The sequence below is a fragment of the Myodes glareolus genome, chromosome 11 (assembly GCF_982192425.1).
Source record: "Myodes glareolus chromosome 11, mMyoGla1.1, whole genome shotgun sequence".
In the NCBI taxonomy this organism is placed as follows: Eukaryota; Metazoa; Chordata; class Mammalia; order Rodentia; family Cricetidae; genus Myodes; species Myodes glareolus.
Window position 1 is genome coordinate 3,781,397 of NC_142036.1, and position 19,922 is coordinate 3,801,318.

The following is a 19,922-nucleotide window of genomic DNA, read 5'->3' on the forward strand; positions in this document are numbered from 1 at the left end:
CCAGCCTCCCCACACCCACTCAAATCCATGTATAGCGAACCGCACAGTCGTTTCCTTGCGCTTGGCTCACTCCGCTTGCATGGTGTCCCCCAGGGCTGTCTGTGTCATGACACATGACAAGCTTTCCTTTTGTCTGAGCAGAGTAATATTCCATTTCATATAAGCTCTCTCTTCCCTCTCGTGTGTGTGTGTGTGTGTGTGTTTGTGTGTGTGCATGTGTGTGTGTGATTCATGGGTTGATCAGCATTTACATTGTTGCATATCCTAGAGTGTGAGTCACCTGCTCTGATCTTCCTGCAGCTGTCTTTCGGAGGTGCTTTTATCTCAGCTGAAGGTAGACTCAGGTGAGGGATCACTGGGTTAAACAGTTCTTCTATTTTCACATTATTTGAGAACAGTGCTGTACCTGTCTGCATTCCAATCAACACAGAGAGAATAGAGGCCACACCAAAGGAGATCTGACCTGGGGTGTACAGCAGCTTAAGTATTTGCTGTAAATTTGAAACTGATTTCCTAGTTTACAATTTAACCCTCTTGGTTAAAGGACACAAAATAGCAGATATGTAAAATAAACACAACCAAGATCTAATTGCGACACCCACACTGCAGGATGTCAGATGTATGGAATTTAGGATATAAAAATAACTGAAGTAGGAGGATTGTGCTAATCACTCCAGAAAACAGAAATGATGACGTCTGATACCCAGTCATGCCTTCTCCCTCACTGCTGTTGCACTAATAAGAAAATCTCAGAGACAGAAAGAAATTGGGGTTCAACCTGAAAGTAAGAAATGCAAAACCAGTCAGTCACTGGCTCTTACCTCTACCTCAGTCCAAAATGGCCATCTTGCCTCCAGGAATCTCAGAATGAGACCGTGTCTGAGAGCTGTCTCCTCCCGTCTTCTGTTCCTCTCCAGTTCTGGGATTAAAGGTGTGCACCATTGGGATTAAAGGCCTGCACTGTCTGGTTTTTATGGCAAAACTAGTCTGACTACTGGGATTAAAGGTGTGTGTCACCACTGTCTGGTCTGTAAGACTGACCAGTAGGGTTATGTTGCTCTCTGATCCTCAGGCAAGCTCTATTTATTGAAACATAAATGAAATCTGACTACACCCTGTAAGGGCAGGGCAGAGAGGGTAAAGAGCTCCAGCCAAAATGTTCCAGTGCAGGCACTTAACAGAGACGGCCCCCTTCAAGTCTGAGCACACAGGGCAACTGTCTAACCCTCATCTCCACCGGGAATTTAATGGATGCCTTCAAATCAACCTGTTCAGAACTAAGTGTTTCCCCAGCCCCAGGCCACCCTTGTCTGTCTCCAGGCCCTCAGATGTCACAGATAATTGGCTCCTCAGGGGAAGTCCTCAGAGTCATGCATGGCTCACAACGTCCCAGCCTCCGAGTTTGTCTGAGGGGAACATACACCCTTGGCTCACTTTTCAGCTGAACTGTGGCATTGGCCTGTAAGCTGCAGCTCACTGGCCTGTTTGGCTCCATTATTTTATTCTGTGTGTAGCAGCTTGAGAGCCTTTTGCATGCTTAGTCAAATCTTCACTTTTCTCTAATTAAAACCTTCTGATAGCTTCTCAGGATGCTAATAAAGACAATTTTATAGTTCCAGAATATAGAGACATTTTTATGATTTCTGAGTCATGCTGGCTCCCCAATTACTGTCTAATAAATACTATTGAGAATCAGTTGTGATCTGGGAAATTCATGAAACATTAGTACTTCACTGTGAAAAGTGAGTCTAGTCACTAGGGCTATTGACCCAGAATGCAGGGGAGAATACCAGTAGGCACTTGCTGTACAGCAGGCCTGGTAGTGGGACATGAAAACAGCCCTGTTTCAGAGGTGACAGTGCACGGAGATCCGGACCTTGACTAGGTAAAGGCAATTAGAGAAGACAGAGTGGATAGAACCCAGAGGGAGAAGACTACGGTGGTGTCTGCGTACTTTAAAGCAGCCTGTGGGGTCCCAGCCATATAGAATCTTGAGAACCATGGTATTATTATGCCGGTGTGTGTCTAGGGTGGAGATTCTGTTTCATCCACGTCTGATGTTGCCATTGTCTCTAAGGGTTAAGTGGTTAAGAATTAGAGACTGTGCACTGTGTCTCCATCCTGAGAAGAGCAGTGCGTGAGGTTTGCTAAAACTTGTTGAGAAGTTGTGTTTACTTCCAAGTGAGTGATTCTTGAATAGAGAAGCTGCTTGGCTAGAATTCAGGAGACTTAGCTCCATCCTCTTGATGATAAATGTAACATGGTTCGTGACGGTCCAGAACTCCACCATGTTCTGCTCTCTCCACTCCCAGTTAAATTCACGATAAGGGACCTGCTCAGTGTCCTCAGGGTGTGCGAGCAACACACTGACTCAGGGTGGGGCAAGGGCTGCCCCCAGCTCTCAAGACCCACTTGTCCTCCTGTGTGGGCTGGGTGAGAGGGCACGGGTCACATCCAGTCGGGGCACTGCCCTCATTACCCTTTGTATGTTTAGGGTTCATCATGGACTCAGAAACACTGAGCCCATAGCAGGTACATGTCTTCACAGAGGCCAGAGAATGGACTCACAGTGCAGTTTCCATATTGAATATTACTATAGTTGAATGATTAGATATAGTTATTTTATTTTACTTTTTTGCTTTATAAACAATACCATTCAAAATTTCCATCTCCTCCCATTTCCCTCCTGCTCCACCACTCCTCCTCACCCTCCAGTCCTAAGGGAGGGCAGGGTATCCTGCTCTGTGGAAAGTCCAAGGCCCTCCCCCCTTCCATCCAGGTTTAGGAAGGTGTGTATCCAAATAGACTAGGATCCCAAAAGCCAGTACATGCAATAGGATCAAACCCCAGTGTCATTATCTGTAACATGAGGCCTGGGCTTGCTTGTTAGGGTTTCTGTCCTGCCTGGTCCCCACAGTCGTTAGGCCCCAAAGAAAATCACACGGAGGTCTCAAGAAGATTATAAACTGATTGGCCCATTAGCCCAGGCTTCTTATTAGCTCTTATAACGTATAGCAGTCCATTATTCTTATCTATGTTAGCCACATGGCTGGGTACCATTTTTAACAGGGCAGGTCACATCCTGCTTCTTTGGTGTCTGGGGAGGACTATGGAGGAATGGGCTTCCTCCTTCCCAATATTCTCCTGTTCTTACTGCCCCACCTTTACTTCCTGTCTAGTTCTCCCACCTATACTTCCTGCCTGGCCAATCAGCATTTATTTAAAACATGATTGACAGAATACAGACAATTCTCCCACACCATTCCCCCCTCCTCTCTTTTTTTTTAAACAAAGGAAAATATCCATAGTCCATTTTTTGGGAATGTGGGCATAGTATTTTAGGCTACTTCCAGCTGGTTGGGGGCGCTGATAATCTTATGGAGACCTAAAGAAAATTTAGAATTATGATCAAGTCATGACTGGAGTATCCTGTGAGGCTTGATCATCTCAGGCAGCATCTTGAATCTGCTCTGGATGTAGAACTCAGACATCTGGGCCATCTGTTAGCATTGGCTTCTCAGTCAGCCCCCACTGTCAGTCACATTCAGAGGGTCCAGTTTGATCACATGCTTGTGCAGTCCCAGTCCAACTGGCCTTGGTGAGCTACCCTTAGATCTGTCACACCATCGCAGTAGGTGGACAAACCCCTCCCGGTCCTGACTTCCTTGCTCATCTTCTCCCTCCTTCTGCTCTTCAACTGGACCTTGGGAGCTTAGTCCAGTGCTCCAATGTGGGTCTCTGACTCTATTTCCATTCATTGCCGGACGAAGGTTCTATGGTGATATTCAAGATATTCACCAGTGTGGCTATGTTCATAGCAGCACTATTTGTAATAGCCAGAACATGAAAACAACCTAGGTGTCCCTCAATGGAAGAATGGATAAAGAAAGTGTGACACATATACACATTAGAGTTCTACTCAGCAGTAAAAAAACAATGACATCTTGAATTTTGCATACAAATAGATGGAAATAGAAAATACTATACTGAGTGAGATAACCCAGACCCAAAAAGATGAATATGGTATGTTCTCACTCATATGTGGATTCTAGCCATAAACAGAAGACATTGAGTCTTTAATTCGTGATCCTAGAGGAGCTAAATGATAAGGTGAACCCAAAGAAAAACATATATAGATCCTCCTGGAAATTGGAAGCAGGCAAGATCCCCAGGCAAAAGTTGGGAGCATGGGAGTGGGGTGGAGTGGGGGGATGGGAGAGGGGGAGAGAGAAGGAAGAAGGGAGGATTGGGGCGAGCTTCGGGGAGTGGGATGGTTGAGATGGCGGAAGGGCAGATATAGGAGCAGGGAAGAAGATATATTAATTAAGGGAGCCATTTTAGGGTTGGCAAGAGACTTGGCTCTAGAGGGGTTCCCAGGTGTCCAAAGGGATGTCCCCAGCTAGGTCCTTGGGCAGTAAAGGAGAGGGTACCTGAACTGGCCTTGTCCCTTAGATATAGTTTTAAACAGAAGAATGCTATCAGGTTACAAATCCCTCCCCCCAGAACAAATTAAAATTTTTACCCTAAATGGGTCAATGTAATAAATGTATCCAGTGACACCTAACTCCTTTTACACTGATGGTCAGTGACTTTAGGGAGCAAGTTCACAATCACTGGCTCTAAGGAATACTATATACTGAGTTGGCTTAGAATGCAAAGAGTTTGTTCTGCCACTTACAAATAGAAGAGCAATATTCTATATTCTTCCATATCCTATAATGACTGAGTTAATGTAAGGCCCTGAGAACAGAGCCACACAGATCTAGCTGTGGGGATGACTGACTGCTATTGCTGGGTTTGTTGGTAGACAGGCGAAGACCTTCACTGTGCTAAGCCTGGGGCTGGTGAAGCCTGGAGATAGCTGTGCATCTCCAGGGACAGCCTTCCTGAAGATGACAAAGCTGCAGTCATTCTCTCCATTTCCTTCCTTCTAATCATGGGCGTGGGTGGTTATGCATGAGGAGGAAGCCAGGGTTGTCAGCAGCATATTAATGAGAACCTGGGGATAATATCTGAGCATTTCCACTCCTGTCATTCCTGACGCTCTCACAGATGCGTGGATTTCAGTGCTTACCTGATGACAATGCTTTCACACGCAGGCTTTCCATCCCACGAATAAACAAGCTCTCTGTGGAACTTGCCGATGTCCATGGTGCTGGAGGTGTACCAAGCTGTACTCGTTATTTGTGGTTGATAGATGGAGGAAGGCAGGCGCACTAGTGCCCACATGCAAGTGTGGGGTCACAGTACTGGGAGGGCTGAGTCTCAGGAGACATGGGTAGCATGCTCCCGGGGCAGTGTTCTAGAGGCTGACCACCCATGCGTCAGACAGGTGCAGCTGTTCCTGGTCTTTTCTGGAATCTGCTTATGAAAAATAAGCTAATTAGGAGACTGAGGGCAAGTAAGGTCAAACTAAAGTGGTTGCCATTTTACTGTTGAGTCTTCTCTGTATTGAACATTTTATTTTTCATTATACAGAGATTTGAAAGCGACTATTTCAAATTTAAATCCAAAACCCTGGATTTTGACAGAAGACTTGGAATGTTGCTTTGCGAAGGTCTCTGCAACTGCAGTGGTCTGGAATCCGCATTTAAGGTCAGTTCTGAGGAAGCTTCTAAGAAAGTCAATTATTTGAACTGTTAGATGACAAGGCCAAATACATTTTTTTCTGATTCAGGTAAAGTATAACCAGATCAACCACATTCCTTTTGCTTCTAAGCCCATTCAAGGTTTGAATAACGCCCTGGAAACTAATGGCGTTTACTCTGGGAAGGTCATTTTTAGGACATTTAACTTTCTCTCTTTTCCTTGCATTCTCTATTTTAGCTCTCATTTCCTACAGAGCAGATTGAATGTGGCCAATGAAATATTGACTCGACAGTAAACCAAATTGAAAAGTTAAAAAAATCTGTAATTTCAATAATCCTTGCCTTTAGTTTGTTTGCCTGTGCCTGCTTTATTACTCTGACTGAAACAAAGAAGGACTAATTCTCCCTATTTCATTGGGTGTCAGGCACCGTTGATTACCAGGCAGTTTTTTATGTGTCAATAAAAAAAATGCTGCTGAATTAATTATAATTTCATTGGTTGTCTAATGCATTCTGACATCAGAGATCTTGAAGCATGCAAGGATGTTTTGTGAATGAACTTCATAGATTATATGTGTATTAAGAGTCATGTGAAGGGTTGAGGGATGTAAGCCCGTGCTGGATTGCTCACCCAGATGCTGTGTGAGTGGGTGGGAGGGTTGGGGAGAGGCAGCCAAGTGGGGTAGTCGTGGGAAAGAAATGCATTTTGATAGCTCCTGGAGATGGAGAGAATGGGAGCAGCTTAAAAGCAAGGGCATTGCAAACCACGTGTAAGTGGCTACTAGGTGACATCCCAAAGGGAAGCTGGGTGTCTGCCACCCAAGCAAGCACAGCTGGGAACCGCAGGCTCAGCGCAGAGTGACATAGCAGGCAGATTTTCAAAGATATTATTCGGTTTTCAGATGAGTTGACCAGCACTGGGTCTATTTCCTCCTTAAGTCACCTTCTGAGCATTGTGACAGTGAGGACTGAGGAGGAACAAATGGTGATTTTTTAAAAAAAAAAGAACAAAAATCATTTCAGATAAAACTGAAGTGCTCATTGGCCAAGATATAGGGCGTGTTTCTGTGGTTTTCTCTCTAGGGTACAATTAATCTATGCCTGATATGCTGTTTTCCCTTTGGCTACATATGCATACATATTGTTCTTAAACAAAATGACAGCATTCCAGTCCACTTTGGAGCCTTTCCTGTTCAGCAGAGAGTTGGGCTTTTTTTTCTAACCAAATTGAACAGTAGTTCTTTCTGATGTCTGAGCATGACTTCTCATATTTCTGTTATTGGAAATTGTTCTCTGTTAAGCTTTGTGGGTAACGAGAAGAAAGAACAGAGTGAACTCTCAATATAGAGAGGTTCCTAACTCTGTTTAATTAGCAGTCGAGTGCAAATTGTTCTTCTTGCCCACTCACAACAATTAATGTGGGTTATTTAAGTACATGTTAGTTTATTTTTCTTCTAAGTGGTTTCATCTTGTTGTCAAGTGGTTTAAAAAAAGTGTTCCACATCTTTGTAGCGTGACTACTGAAATAATAAGATAAAATCCCGTCTTAGGAAACCCAGGTATCCTCTTCTAGCTTCTGTTAGGATTAGGTTGCCTTGTAGACGGCAGGAGTTCTCTGAGAACTTGAGGGTAACTGGATTAACTGGAATTAGAAAAGGCACACTGTTGGGAGGGTAATGGCAGAAGAAGGATGTACAGGGTTCTATACTACCAGGAAACATGATTTCAGCCATAGATGCAGGCTGATGAACTCTGACCGTTGAGGAATATTTCTGTAGGTTGTTTCTGAGAGATGACAGCCTGATGTTGCTCTTGGTAAAGACATGGCCACGAAGGATAATGGATCCTAGTGTTCTGGCAGACTCCTGTCATGCCTAAGAACCTAGAGTGTTGACACCTTCTGAAAACGAAATGCTAATGGATGGCTCTAAGATTTCTATTAAGGTAAACTGAAGCGTGTCTGGAAAAAGAGTTCAGAAAAGATTTTGGACAACGTACAAGGTTGAAGATGGTTCATTAAAAAATCTGAAGTTCAAAGTGTTCAAACTCCCAAATACCTTGAGGTAGACCATGCCACAGGGGTCACACACCATGTTGTTAAAACTTCTTTCATATACAATGCTATTAAGAATTATATGAAATGACCTTCAGTCTAAGTGTAGACGAGATACATGAATTATATATTTAGCTATGGACTCCAGCCCTAAAGTAGCTCATTGTGTGTGGAGGAGGCAGAGGTGGGGAGTGTAAATACTCCCACCTCCCCAAAAGTCTGAAGTCCAAGATCCTTCTAGTCCCCAGCATTGCTGATATGCTGATATGTTCGACCTGCATATATATGTCTATATATATATAAATATAAGTATTTATATATATAAAATCCCACAGGATTAAAAAGTCTTTGAACAAGGCAACCTCAGGAAAAACTAATATTGATACTACTTAAGCCATATAGCAGAGTTACAAAAAGCTGTTTCACATTAGGAAGCTGAGAACCAGTGGCATTAAAGACTTCTGAAATGGAATCCTTAGGAAAAGACAGTGTTGTGGGATTTGGCCTTCAGCTTGCAGGGCCACTGTGAAGGACAGCACGAGGCTCCATTGAGCAGCTGATTGCTCCGCCTCAAGGCGCCGTGCAGAACTCTGACGTATTGACGGCGATGCACCGTTAGGGTAGCCCAGGCGGCCCGGCAAGTCCAAAAGCACTACTTTTTAGCTCCCCAGCGTCTCTCTTTGGAATATTTCTGTCTTTCCTTTTGCAAACTCAGGGCTTAAGCACCACCAGGAGAGTAAGCAAGGTGAGTTGTAGCCCAGAAGCTTCTAGAGAATGTGATGAAAGAAATGTATTTCCAGGAGATGCTGATGTTTCCTCTGTTAACCTAGGATGGTAACGCTTGCTTGTGAGTTCACAGGAAGCTCCAACTGATAACACAGTGGACTGGACAAGATAATTAATAATTTGCTAGATAACTGACCAGCTGGCTTTAAAATTATCTGAAAGTTTCTGTTACCATTATAACCATTATCAGAAAAACCCAGAATGTGCTTGTCTTTGATGACCCACGAAATAGATGCATCTATATTTTAATTTGCATAACTTTTTCATTGTGTCATTTTCATTGTGTGTAACTTATGAGAATGTTCACAAAACTTCTGTAATAAGGCTGTTTTTCAATGAAAGGTCTGAGGGACACTCATTGCTTCCTAAGAAAAAAACAAAATTTCTTCATTTTCATTTTACTTAGTTGTTTTGAAATATCTCTTGAAGAATACACCAATATAAATGCAGACATTATAAATTGCACACATTATGAAGTACGCACAATATGAATCCCACACAGGTATAGTCCAAGATCCATCTCAGCCTTGCATATCATTGAGCTTATCTAAGTAAACTCACTATTTCTTATACTTACATGCCCATGATCAGTTCAGTTCAGAAATGAGGCACACTAGGAGAGTAACAACATTGATAATAAACAGAATCATTACAGCAATGCAACATAAAATTACAGAATTGAACAAAACTTAAGGAAATTGTTTCTTTCTAGAACTTTCATATTTGGTGTTCTTAGACTGCAGTTAGCCACTGATAACTGAAACAGGAGAAAGCAAGCCCTTGGATGGAGAGACCAAGAGGATGCCAGCGAAGGACGAGACCTTGCTTTTAGTCTAGTTCTGCCACTCGGCTATGCATTTTGGCCAGCGGCATCCCCCTGCACTTCAGTTCCTTGTGGGAGAGCATCCGACAGAAGTGTTTCTAAGGCCTTCAGTTACACAGCACTGTGTAAACTCTCACTGCATACAAATATCCCATTCATATGGGATTTAGCTTGCCAAGAAGCCACCTCTTGAGAACACACCAGAGAATAAACTTAGCTCACCTTCATGGTTACTGGTGAGGAACTGGGAAACCTGGAAGTCTTCAGAGAGCAGTGGAGACTGTGGGCCTTCAGGAAGCTGGTGCCGTCACTAGATTGGTAGTAGACTGTTGTCTACTTCTCTCTGTCCCACTCTCTCCATGGGCTTCCTCTGCTTGCACATAGTTTCTGCCTACTTATGACTTCAGTTGCATTAATTTGTAGACATGTGCTCTTTCTGAGAAAGAGACAACTTGATCAGCTTAAGGCATTGGCTTGAGCCAGGGCTTTTGTGTCAAAGGAGGTATCCACCTACAGAGTGTTCTCAGAATAGTAACCCTTGCTGCATCAGACCACTATTAGGGACAGCTAGATCTTCAGGGTGTGCTAGAGGCCTGAGCAGAGCAGTTAGTGCTACTGGTACATTTGGCGTACTTGTTGATGAGGAGAAACACACAACACACACTATTACACACACTAAACAAGATGAGAACATTCCCTGACACCCAGCAGAAGGGATTTGCAACCATGGGCCAGGACTGCTGGTAATATTGACTCATTTCTGATATTCTCAATTTCCATGGAGGCAAAGAAATTTCATGTGGAATGTGGCTTATTGGTTATATAGAATTTTAGGAAAACACAAAATATATCTTGTCTTTAGTGGCACCACATGTATTTTAGAGTTCTAGATTTTGCTTCTAGTAGTAGGAGAAACCAAGTTGGGGAAGTTGTGAACTGAATTCTTTACTAAAGCCCAAAGTTCTTAACCTTTCTTTAACTTTGATTTTTTTTTCACAGCTTTTGACCATATTTGGGAATTTTCTAGAGAAACCAGTTGTCATGGAAATTTTCAGCCCACATTACAGCACTTTATTGAACATGTTTCATGCAGAGCTGGATGCGTGTAAGCACCTGTATGATGATCACGTGATGCGGGTGAGTGGAGTTCTGTATGATGATCACGTGATGCGGGTGAGTGGAGTTAAGACTGAGAAACTTCAGCACAGCATGGCTACCCACTAGAGTCATTTTATTGTGTGAAAAGATTAGATTTATTAGATAAATTATACTTAAGGATTTGAAGTTAGTGTCAGCAGCAAGTATGTTTAGTGCTGGGAATCGAACCTGGCACCTTCACCATGCTAGGAAAGGGTCTACCGCTGAGCTCTGCTGCCAACTGAATGCTCCTATTTAATGGTTTTCCGACAGGATGGGGAACTCGATTAGTGGCATTATTAAACACACATGTTTAATGTCACTATGAAAGTAAAATAAAAACTGTGTATAAGGTTGGAAAACACCCTGACTAAGTGTCCCCTTTCTTCCTCTTCATGAAACGTACAGATTGAACAAGGGCATGAAATTCTCAACAAAAATATGCCATTCACCTCTGGAAATATTAAATGGGCCAGAATGCTCCTTGAACGCCTTCAAATATTTTGGTCAAACTTTACATCTCTCCATTATCTGTGAGTAGACAGGCTGACTGCATGGTGAATCGCGACGGTCTTGTGGGTGTTCTTGTACTGAGATGGAATCTCTGCTGCCCAGATAGTCCTCAAACTCATTAGGTAGCTGAGGATGACCTTGAAGTCTTGATTCCCCTGCCTCTGCCTGTACCTCCAGGATCACAGAAAGTGCCGTCACACACCTGGCTGTGGCTGTTCATGTTAGCGCTTGAGGGTGTGTGGGCCTGCTCCTTTTTGGCCGGGTTAGAGCTGGTGAGAGGGTTTTATCATAATTCTGGAATATTTTATGGGACTCATAATGTCATATTATCCATACAGTTTTTGCTGGTCCTTTTATCTTTTCATTCACTCTCTGGAAAGTTTAAAGTATTTTACTTTCTCTTCTTCAAGCTCCCCTTTGTCACCTAGTCCTCTGCACCCTTTTTAACCTCCTTCTAGGAAATGGTGATTTGTTGACTCTAGCGAAGCCTTTGGAGTTCCATTTATTCACTTGTAACTACTTCTGTCTTTAAACAGATGCGATTTTACAACACTGTAAGGCTTTCATCCATTTCCTCTCTGACCTCTATAATCTATGATCCCATTCTCTATTTCAAAATAAACTTCCTTCTCTGACGTACGTAGAAACCTAGAACACCTTGTTGCTGCAGATTTCCAGACAGTCCTGACGAGGCTGCAGTCTGTCAGAAGTTTGCTGAAATCACCGCTTTGCTTGATCGATTTGAAAGCCATGTCTATAGTAAATGGAGAAGAAATGTGGAGGAAATCTGTGAACTTAATTTGAATCAGCCCTTGGTTAAATTCAGTGCCATTAATGGCCTACTTAGCGTCAACTTTGACCCAAAGGTAGGACTTTACTTTTTTAACGCATCAAGATGCTGTTCGTTTGTCCCTGAAGCCTCCCTGGAGATGAGCGGGTCCACTTCAGTCATTTAAACTCTATTCTGGGAAAGTCGTGCTTCTGTGCGGAGTGTAAATTTTAAACAGATTTGTTTTCATGTGTATACGAGTGTGAGCGTGCATATGTCGTGTATATGTGTGTTTGAATGAACTCAGGAACTCAGAGATTCTAGGCAAACACTCTATCAGTGAGCTTATTTATTTATACTCTACTTTTTCATCGCCAAGTTCCTTACTGATTTATTTTGGGGGAGACCAGCATCTCACTGTTGCTCAGGCTGGCTTTGAACTTACCTTGTAGTCCAGAAAAATGTTGAACTAACATTTCTTCTGTCTCTGCCTCCTAAGTAGTTGGGATTACAGGCACTTCCTCTGCTCCTTATTAATTGATTAATACCTTGTAATGACGTTCACCCCATATTCACCTGATGGTGAGCTCCTGAGAACAGGGTCCATTTCATCTTTTCTTTGTTCCGTGTTGAAACTTCCTGCCTGACAGCTATGAACCTTAGTAACCTTAACTCAGTTGACTGGTACGTGTAGAGTCTACTACATGGCTTCTGGTGTGTGTATTTTCATAACAAGTACTGGATTGTTTTAGTCAATTAAGACACGAAAGCCACAGATTAAAAGGAGCAAAGATTTGTCATGCTTTTGGTTGACAAAAGGTGTTTCTGCTTGCTGTCATTTCTCCCAAAGGGAAGTTAAGCTTCTTGTTACTGTCTTATGATGTATGGTGGTGGCTAAGCTGATGATAATCAGACAGTAATTTAAAATATAAAACAAATCATTGACATAAAATATTCACAGCTAAATAGCATCCAGAATGGATTGCTTTTTTTTTTACTGTCATGTAACATAGATTTCAAGTCTTTTCAATATATGTGAAATAATTTCATTACATATTCCATTGTCTGTTTTTTGAGGCAGGGTCTTATGGAGTCTATACTGTCTTTAGACTGAGACCTTTCTGATTCTGCTTCCTTAGTGCTGGGGTTGTAGTCATGCTCCCAACTCATGGCTAACTATATAGCATCTTACGTACAATGACAGTACAGAAGCCTTATTAGCAGAACTGTATTTGGGTGTGTGTGTGTGTATGTGTGTGTGTGTATGTGTGTGTGTGTATAATTTCAATATGCACATGTTTAGTAAACATGTATTCATATATATATATATATTGTGTGTGCACACATATACATATATAGCGAGAGATTGATTGATTGCTCAATGGACTGACTTTTTTGAGGCAGAGTCTCTTTATGAATACCACCCTGTCAAAGGTATCTATCAGCCTTTGCCTCTCAAGTGTTGGCTGAGATTAGATGTGTGTGTTACCATGCCTGGCCACACGCAATATCTCTAATATATATTTTACACAACATCCTAGTCCTTTTATCTTCTAAATAAGAGGCACAAAATTATTCTGTTCTGTTCACCTACCATGACTTTTCATGAGAGTAAAAGGCAATCCTCTTTGTAACTTTTGTGATTAAAAAAAACAATGAGTTTTGGATAATGAAGAATGTTCAGTATCGTGGAAGCGATCCTGCAGACCCTCCCCAGCAATCCCAATGCCTGCTTAGGAAGCAGGAAGTCTGCTTACTCAATTAGAAGGTCATGCTGAACACCCTAATTCTGGTCTATTTTCCCAAAATAAACACAAATACCCTCACCTTATTTTGCTAATGGAAATTTCATACACCAACATAAATATTTTCCCAAGAAAACTGACATAGTGACTTATGACCCCAGAGAACTAGTCTCCCCACCCCCACCTCCATGGTGGACTCAGTGGATGATGTTTCAGTTCCTTAGCCATCCTGGCTGGGTGAGAGAGTTCTCCCAGACGTATCGCAGGCTTTATTACATGTTCAGTTCCTTAGCCATCCTATCTGGGTGAGAGGGGTCTCCCAGACGTATCGCAGGCATATTTTTTTTTCTGGAAATGGTAATTATTTCCAAATAGATGTCTTAATTAGGGTTTCTATTGCTGTGAAGAGACAGCGTGACCACAGCAGACTCTTAAAGTAAAACATTTAATTGAGGTGACAGCTTGCAGTTCAGAGGTTCAGCCCATTATCGTCACGGCAGGAGCATGGCAGTGTGCAGGTAGACCTGGTACTGGCAACATCTTGACCAGAAGGCGACAGGAGAGTCAGCTGTGAGGCTGAGCAGGATCGTGAGTACGGGAGACCTCGGTCTGCCCCACGAGGACACGCTTCCTCAGTCAGCTGTGAGGCTGAGCAGGATCGTGAGTACGGGAGACCTCGGTCTGCCCCACGAGGACACGCTGCCTCCAGCGAGACCACACCTACTCCTAATAGTACTTATGGAGGCCATTACATTCAAACTACAATAATAGATAAGTAGTAAAACATACAAATATGTATAAAAGCAATTTGGAAATGTATTAGGGTTAATTGAGAGTCTCATGGGTTTAGCACCATCTACAGCCTTGCTTTCCCTTTGAGAACAACTGTGAGCATTAGAAGCAACCACCACACACCAAACACTGACAACTCTCATTCCATGCAGTCTGTGGATTCTGGAATGCTCAGAATTTAAGATAAAATTAAATTAGATAACATTTTAAAAATTAAAAAGATAAAATTAATTAATTAAAAAAATGACATTTGCTTTGAGCAGTAGAGCTCATATTCCTTACTGGAGGAAGGCAGATACGACTTGGGGTTCAGCGGAGCAGATGAAGCAAAACTCCGTTTCCTTGAACTAGAAATACAGTAACTGCTAGATGACATTTTAAGCATTTTATGTTAAACTCATTTTAACACTGAAATGTGCCCTTATTTTTAGTGTCTTACTCATTTGTATTTATTTGAAGGGGAGGGAGAGAGAGAAAGTATGGGGCACATGGAGAGTCAGAGGACCACTTTGCAGGAGTAGTTTGCCTCTGTGCTTCGGAGGTCATTTCTCTCGTTTCTACTGCTGCAGCAACTATGGGCGCTTCCAATAGGTCTTCTGTCTCCACCCTGCATCACTGCAGGAGACCTTGGGCTGGGGTTGCACATGTGAGCACACCTGGGTTTTTCCTGTGGGAAGTAGGGCCTGTGCTGAGGCTGGCAGTCCTGCCCAGCAAGCTTTCCTACTCACTAGCTGTCTTAGTGGCCAAGACAGGAATTCTTAAAGTATGCAATAATTCTCAATATTCTTGAAATAGCTTGTGGCAGTATTGAGAGATGTCAAATACCTTTTGATGCTGAAGAAATCCGACATACCAGATTCAGCTTTAGGCATTTTCCAGAAAAGGAACATCATTTTAAAGGTTTGTGGCTTTTGATACTTTGGTATCTTTGAGATGAAAATACTTTGAATTTTATTTCTTGGTTTGGAGACCTGTGACATTTGATACAGAAAGATGCTAATAAACCTGGTCCCTTTTTGTTTCGTGTTTTCTTGCTCAGTGCATTGGGAGTCTTGAGCTTCTTGTACAAAGCTACAATAGGCTGAAGCAGACCCTTCTGGAGGTCGAACACCCTCTCATTGAGAACGAGCTCCAAGCTGTTGACGAGCAGCTCAAGGCAGCTGCAACATGGCTGACCTGGCAGGATGACTTCCGGGTCTACATGGAGAGGGTACAAGTGGCCACCACGGAGCTGGAGCTCAGAGTGGCCCAGACTCAGAGCAATGTACGAACAATCCAGCAAACCATGCAGTGCTGGGCAGAGTGGCCACTGTTGCCCCGGAGGGAGCCCAGAAGAGAGGCTGCCTTCACCTTGGAAGACAAGGGGGACCTATTTGCTAAAAAATACAAGCTGATACAAGAAGATGGCTGCAAGATACACAACTTGGTAGAGGTAATAGTTCCAACATTTCTACATATATAAAGCTTTTTATTTCATAAAGAGCAGAACAAGAAATGCTTACCTCACGCTGTAGATCAGACCTGAAGGAGTCAACAGATTAACAGATGCTAATTTCATGCTGTAGATCAGACTTGAAAGGGTTAACAGATAAATGTTAACATCATGCTGTGGATCAGACTAGAAAAAGTTAACAGATAGATGCTAACCTCACGCTGTGGATCAGGCCTGAAGGGGTTAACAGATGCTAACCTAATGCTGTAGACCAGGCCTGAATGGGTTAACAGATGGTCTTGCTGTAATTCAAGGTGGAAAAGTCTGTGTTATTTGCCTGTGCTTTGTGTAGTTCCCATTCCTCACTCCTGAGGGAGAGATGTGAATATGAAATACGATGACCTAACTAAAAAGTAGAGGTTGCAGGGACGGTGATGCACGCCTTTAATCCCAGCACTCAGGAGGCAGAGGCAGGTGGATCTCTGTGAGTTCGAGCCAGCCAAGAGCGAGTTCCAGGGCAGGCTCCAAAGCTACGGAGGTAGAGATCGATCCTTCTTTGACCAGGTGATCCCTTTGGTTGTTATTAAATCCTTCTACTTGGTTGGCTAGTGTCAGCCACCTTGTTTTCGTGATCTCCTAAGGAGGGCAGTAATAGTTACTCTGCTTTTAAAAAATATATTTGAGTTTCTTGGAGCTGGAGAGATGGGTCAGTGGTTGAAACACTTTCTGCTCTTGCAGAAGACCTGGGTTCAATTCCCAACACCCACATGGCAGCTCATAACCATCTTTAACTGCCCTTCCAAGTTATCCAACAGCTTATTCTAACCTTTGTGAGCACTGTATGCTTGAGCATGTATGAGACCTCAAAGCCCACCTCCACAGTGGCACAATTCCTCCACAGAGCCACACCTCCCAATAGTGCCACAAGCTTATAGGGGAAATTACATTCAACTGCCACAAGTGGGAGGAATTTACACATGCCTCATCCCTACTTAGGACCTAGAAACGAAAGCCAGAGTTGGGCAGGAAATGGGGAAAGTAGAAGCCATGGCTGCCTTGGCAAAGAGACACACTGGTGTCAGCCTGCAGAGTTATCCAGGAGACTGGACAGAGAAGGGGAAAGTGGAGGCGGAGGCCCGTGAACATGCAGAGACTTGCTGTGGGGCACTGTGCAAGTTTACCTATACCTGGAAAGTGTCAGGGCTAGAGAGGGCCTTATTTCTCACATTGCCTAATGTTCTTGGGTGGGCTGGAATGATCTCACAGCCCACAGAGGGGAAGGACTTGCTGGAGGAACTCATTTAGAGGTGGAAACTGATCAAGACATGACGGGGAGCCTTCTGTAGTGAAATGAGGGACTGGCCGAGATTGCCTTCTGGTACCTGTAGCTAGCCAGTGCGAGAGACAAACAAGGGGAAGTTAGCATTTCAGTCACTGATGGGGCCAGGGAAGCGACTGCTGTTCACGTCTGAGAATCTCATTATGTGCAACCTTCTCTTGAGGAGCGTGTGATCCTGAAGCCATAAACACTGTCCCTCTGGTCTCCCCACACTGTGGTACTGGACAGAGAAAGGACACTTGGTACAGCCTGGAAACTACGGTGTTCAGCCTATGCCTCCCAGAAACTGGACCTGGTTTTCCCATGTGTGAGATGAAGGACCCCAGTTCAGCAGTAGGGGAGAGAAAGGATTGTGACTTTCCTGTGAGCCTCCTGTGTCCTTATACCTTTCTAAGTTTTTGTTTATTTGTATGCACCTGTGTGTTCATGCATGCCTGGACCTGTGTGGGAGCACTTGTATGTGCAGTGCTCATGCCAGTGGGTGTGCATGCATGTGCAGGTCCATCCGATGGTGATGTTGCTCACCACATGATTGCTCGGGGCTGGATCACAACTGGGTCCGGAGCTCACCAGGACAGTCAGATTGATCTGGAGAGCTCTGAAATTCTAGGCGGATGACCACCTACCAGGCATTTGTGTGGGTGCTGGGGACCGAGCTCCAGTTCTCATGCTTGTGTGCAGGTGCTTTGCCCACTGAGCCATCTCCCTGGTCCCCCATTCTAAGTGTGCGATACGTCAGTGAGTAGAACAAAGATCCTTGCTGGAGCTTACGGTCTAGTGGGGGAGAATAAGCCTGGTGTGTCAGAACTGGACAGTGCTACAGGAAAAGCTGGGCACTCGATGAGGGTTGGCGAGAGGGTGCAGGTCAATCATGTGATTACAGCAGGTCTAAGTGAAATCAGACATGGCCGGCGCTGGCAGTGACGTACAGAGGAAGCTGCTGGCTAGCCAGAGCACCTGGTGTGTTCAGGGAAGTGAGAGGGGAGGCTAAGGGAGGTGAGATGCTAGCCTTCGTGGAGGGGGGATAGATAGGGAGACCTTACAGGTTTACTTTTGTTTCAATTTAGTTCAATTTCCAGATGTGTTATTACTTTGCATGCCAGATGCCTCCAAGGTTCTTTTCTGCCTCGTGAAGCCCAGACAACACCTCAGAGCAGGTATGGACCTGCCGTGCCACTGTCCCTTCCACAAGAGAGGCATGGCACCCTGGGCAGCAGGCCCAGACTCCCCGAGTCTGTTGGAAGGCCTCCTCCCACATCCTGGTTTAGTGTCTTTGCTCTTGAATTTGCATTTCCAGTGGGAACCTTCTCTTGATTCCCAGACTAGTAAACCTGATTGTCCAACTCTTCTATTTGACCAATGAACACCTCCAACTGTCTAAAATGGAAACCCCGGTCTTCCCATAAATGTCCGTTCCTTTCACAGGACCTCCTGCAGATCTTGACGGAATGTGTGGTCAGCATCTCCCCTTTCATCCTCCGCATCTGGCCCAGGAGAAAAGGTGTTAGCTCTGCTTAATTCAAAACACATCCAGACCCCAACCTTTCTAGTCATTCCCATTGCTCCTAGTCAGGAGCCATCTGGGACCTCTAAGGTGGTCTGGATGATAATCCCTCCCCAGCTCAGATTCTAACATTCAAGGTCCTGGGAACAGGAGCTAGGGCCTTTGGAAGAGGGTAATGTCATGAGGACAGAGCCTTCATGGATGAACTAAAAGCAAAGTTTCACAAGTGGGGATTTTAATTGACAGAAGTGTGTTCTCTTGTGGTCTAGAAATCTAGGCTAGAAGTCTGTGATCAGGTTGTCGGTAGAACTGTGTTTTCTCCAAGGTGCTGCCCAAGGCGCCTAGAGCAGAAGAGAACCCCCAAGCATTTGCCATATAAGGGAAGAACACATCTGAATATTACAGTATTCTTAGCATCTTAAGCTACCATCGGGTGTGGCTCTCTTTGGTGTTGTCAAATCTTCCGTGACTTTGTGGGGGTGGGCTTAACACCTGCTCATGTAGTAGGGTCTGCCTCATAGCGGACAGGTGGCAGATCACAATTAGTTTTCTGGGGCAGGGGAATTACATTTTCTTTCTTTCTTTCTTTCCTTCCTTCCTTCTTTCTTTCTTTCTTTCTTTCTTCCTTCCTTCCTTCCTTCCTTCCTTCCTTTCTTCCTTCCTTTCTTCCTTCCCTTCTTTTATTTTTTGTTAGTTTTCAAGACATGTTTCTCTGTGTAGCCTTGGCTTTCCTGGAACTTGCTATGTAGACCAGGCTAGCCACGAATTTGCAGATACACAACTGCCTCTTCCTCTTGAGTCCTGGCATTAAAAGCATGTGCCACCGCTACCTGGTTAACATTTCTTGATAATAAAAAAAAAATCTTAAACTCCAATATCAGGTGTTAGACATTCATACTAATAAATCCCAATTAAAATGCACTGGCCAGCAAGAAACCTGGCTAGAAACCTTTGTGAAAGAGAGTTACTCTCTGCCTTTTCAGAGAGTACAGTTGGCATTTTTCTTCTAACAATGTTCTCTGTTTTTCCTCAAGTCAGAGCTGAGTAGTTTCAAAACTCCCATTCTGTGTAAGAAAATGAGAAAATTTCCCAGCATGAGGCAGCTGTAAAGGAGACACATGTCGGTTGGTTAGATGTGTCCAGCCTGTGAGGGACATTTTCCTCTTTGACTCAAGGAATCTTTGTGAGTGGCAGGGGGAGGATGAATGTGTCAGGGACTTTGTTTTTCATATCTATAGAATTTCTCCCTTTTTGCTTTTATCCCTATCCCTTGGCTTTCTAGTGACCACAAAAGGAAAGGCTGTTGTGTTCAGGTTCTCAGGATGCATGCATGCAGGTCGCATGACTGTCTGTGGACGTTCCAGATACATGACATGAAATGCAACACTGCCAGGAGATCTAGCCCTACATTTGGAGGCAGCAAACTCATAGGATCCCATCC

At 43.8% G+C, this 19,922-nt stretch overlaps 1 protein-coding gene across 1 annotated transcript in view; it reads left to right on the forward strand.

Annotated features, from left to right (window-relative positions):
• Window positions 1–19,922, forward strand: part of Dnah11 (dynein axonemal heavy chain 11) — a 327,366-nt gene that overhangs the window by 24,056 nt on the left and 283,388 nt on the right. The window contains exons 9-14 of the mRNA XM_087911463.1: window positions 5,479–5,595; window positions 10,250–10,387; window positions 10,796–10,920; window positions 11,571–11,766; window positions 15,002–15,106; window positions 15,246–15,638. Of these exons, the coding sequence (XP_087767589.1) occupies window positions 5,479–5,595; window positions 10,250–10,387; window positions 10,796–10,920; window positions 11,571–11,766; window positions 15,002–15,106; window positions 15,246–15,638 (1,074 nt within the window). The remainder of the gene's footprint in view (window positions 1–5,478; window positions 5,596–10,249; window positions 10,388–10,795; window positions 10,921–11,570; window positions 11,767–15,001; window positions 15,107–15,245; window positions 15,639–19,922) is intronic.